Here is a 3316-nt window from a genome sequence, read left to right as displayed (position 1 = left end):
GAATCTCCCCCCCTCCCCCTGGTTGGTACGCTACCCCTCTACCCCTCTCCTCTCATACCCCTCTACCCCTCTCCCCTCTCACACCCCTCTACCCCTCTCTCTCTCTCCCACCCCTCTACCCCTCTCCCCTCTCACACCCCTCTACCCCTCTCCTTTACCCCTCCCCTCTACCCCTCTCCTTTACCCCTCCCCTCTACCCCTCTCCTCTCACACCCCTCTACCCCTCTCCTCTCATATCCACATCATCTAATATTCAACACTGTCTGAGAGGTTGGTGGGAAGGGAACGTCCTTTTCGTGAAAAACCTTATCTCTAGACCCAGTAACCCACTTATCTTCTCTCTCTCTCTCTCCCTCCCTATCCCCCCCCCTCTCTCTCTCCCTGTCTCCCTCCACCCCCCCCCCCCCCTCTCTCTCTCTCTCTCTTCCAGGACTACACGTTGACGATGTACTTCCAGCAGGCGTGGCGGGACAAGCGCCTGTCGTACTCGGAGATCCCCCTCAACCTGACGCTGGACAACCGCGTGGCGGACCAGCTGTGGGTGCCAGACACCTACTTCCTGAACGACAAGAAGTCCTTCGTCCACGGCGTCACGGTGAAGAACCGGATGATACGGCTGCACCCCGACGGCACGGTGCTGTACGGCCTGAGGTACTGACCACACTGAGACACTCTCACACACACACACACATGACGCAGACACACACACACACACACACACACACACACATGGACGGCACTGTGCTGTACGGCCTGAGGTACTGACCACACTGAGACACTCTCACACACACACACATGACGCAGACACACACACACACACACACACACACACACACACACACACACACACACACATGGACGGCACTGTGCTGTACGGTCTGAGGTACTGACCATACTGAGACACTGGCGCGCATATACACACACACACACACACACACACACCACTCGACGCACACACACACACACACACACACACACACACGGACGGCACTGTGTGGACGGCACACGCACACAAACCAACACACACGTGCATATATACACACACACAAACTTGACGCACACAGACAGACAAGCATAATACACATGCACAGACGCACACACAGACACACACATTTTGTTATGCCAAAACACCCGTTCAGATGATACTGATTCACACACACACACACACACACACACACATACACACCTATATATACACACATGAACACAAACAAACACACACGCGCATATACACACACACACACACATACACACACACACACACACAACAAACAAACACAACATGAGGCCTGTGGGTGAACAAAGGTTGTTGAAATCATAAGAAACAGATTCATTATAATCCAGTGTGATCTATTATACACTGGCTGCTGAGATGAATAAATACATGAGAGAGAGAGAGAGAGAGAGAGAGAGAGAGAGAGAGAGAGAGAGAGAGAGAGAGAGAGAACTGAATAGGGTTGGGAGCTCAGCAGTGTCGTCATCACCACCCCAACGCCCCCCCCCCCCTCTCCCCATCTCAATGATTTCACTACTGGTTAGCACTCGCTGTGTTAGCTCAGCGTTCACCACCCCTCGTTATGTAACTCTCCCCCTCTCTCCTCCTCCCTTCTTCTCTGCCCTCTCTCTGCCCTCTCTCCTTCTCTCTCTCCTCCTCTCCCCTCTCTCCTCCCCCCTCCACCTCTCCCCTCTCTCCTCTTCTCCTCCTCTCTCCTCATCTCTCCTGTCTCCTCCTCTCTCCTTTCTCCTCCTCTCTCCTCTTCTCTCTTCCTCTCTCCTCCTCTCTCCTCTTTCCCCCTCCTCTCTCCTCCTCTATCCACCCCTCTCCTCCTCTCTCCTCCTCTCTCCTTCTCTCCCTTCCTCTCTCCTCCCCTCTCCTCCTCTCTCCTCCTATCTCCTCTCTCCTCCTCTCTCCTCCCTCCTCCCCTCTCCTCTCTCCTCCTCTCTCCTCCTCTCTCCTCTCTCCTCATCTCTCCTCTCTCCTCCTCTCTCCTCCTTTCTCCTCTCTCCTCTCTCCTCTCTCTCCTCCCCTCTCCTCCTCTCTCCTCCTCTCTCCTCCTCTGCAACAAAGAGCAACTGGCCAATTGTTCCACCGAGTGATTCATGTATTATTAAATGTGTCAACCATAGTCTTATCGCCTTATCACGAGGCTAGATAGCTTAGCGTCGTTAGCGCGCGTGAGTCCTGAGTCATCTTTGCATCTCTCACTGGAGCGTTCGCCTCCATTAGACAAGCAGAAAGAGGGAAGGGATGTAGAAGAGAAAGGGTTCCGCACAAGGCTCGGAATTGAACGCAACAGGGTTCGACATTGGGGCCATTCGGTTTCTCCAAAGAGTTCTCTCATACAGGGACAGCCGTGTAACCCTTTTTTGCTTTTAGGGTGCACCTTTTTCTTTTTTGAGAACCAGTGTTAATTTTGGCAGGCTTTCTAGTCACTTAGTCTTTGGTGTTTAGATGAAGATGCACACCAGTTCTAGTCACACCAAGTCACCTACATTTTTCTTAGTTCCAGTCCAGTTCCAGTTGATGAAAACTGAAAACATACCAGTGCAGTTTCAGTTCACAAAAACTCCAAAACATTTTAGTCGAGTTTTCATCGCTGACTAGGGCTAGACTAAAATGTTTTGGGTTTTTTGGGGGACTGAAACTGCACTGGAATGTTTTCAGTTTTCATCAACTGGTGTGACTAGAACTGGTGTGCATCTTCATCTAAACATAAAAGACTAAGTGACTAAAAAGCCTGCCAAAAGTAACACTGCTGAGAACGTATTCTCTCTCGTCCACGGGCAGTGGGGTTATGCAGCACCACTGTGAAGACCACAGCACGTTCTCTCTGTTGCGAAAGAATCGGCAAGGTGGTTTGGGTTGTCAATAGACTACTTTAGGTGTGGATCATGTGTCTAACAACGTGAATCACTTGTTACTTACACTGAAAAATGCATGCAGCCACTGCACTCACTTATATTACTGTAACAGTGCCTGTGGCTGGGGCTCTCACACACACACACACACACACACACACACACACACACACACACACACGCACGCACACAGAAGAGAAGAGAAAATGAGTCCCCTGGAGGCCGTGCAGCATGTGTTATTGATAGAGAGAGCCAGGTTATTATGACTTTACTGTACTGTTAAAGTGCCCTATTATGCACTAAGTGTCCAGAATATTGTATTTCCAGACAGGATGACTGGATACATTAAGTCAGGTGTTTTTTTGCAGGGTATCTTTTCACTGGGGTGTTGTCAGGAAGAGAGGCGGGCATCCTAAATGGTGTAAGGAAGTAGTGCTTGTTAACCGAAAAACCAGCT

At 50.7% G+C, this 3316-nt stretch overlaps 1 protein-coding gene across 1 annotated transcript in view; it reads left to right on the top strand.

The window, feature by feature from the left end:
• Nucleotides 1-3316, top strand: part of gabrb2b (gamma-aminobutyric acid type A receptor subunit beta2b) — a gene marked incomplete at both ends in the record, with an annotated part of 43668 nt that overhangs the window by 1631 nt on the left and 38721 nt on the right. The window contains one exon of the mRNA XM_080549693.1: nucleotides 431-651. Within this exon, the coding sequence (XP_080405819.1) occupies nucleotides 431-651 (221 nt within the window). The remainder of the gene's footprint in view (nucleotides 1-430; nucleotides 652-3316) is intronic.

The sequence above is a fragment of the Nansenia antarctica genome (genome assembly GCF_963989245.1).
Source record: "Nansenia antarctica genome assembly, chromosome: 20".
Classification (NCBI taxonomy): Eukaryota; Metazoa; Chordata; class Actinopteri; order Argentiniformes; family Microstomatidae; genus Nansenia; species Nansenia antarctica.
Note: the sequence above shows the minus strand (reverse complement) of the source record. Positions and strands in the feature narration are given on the sequence as shown.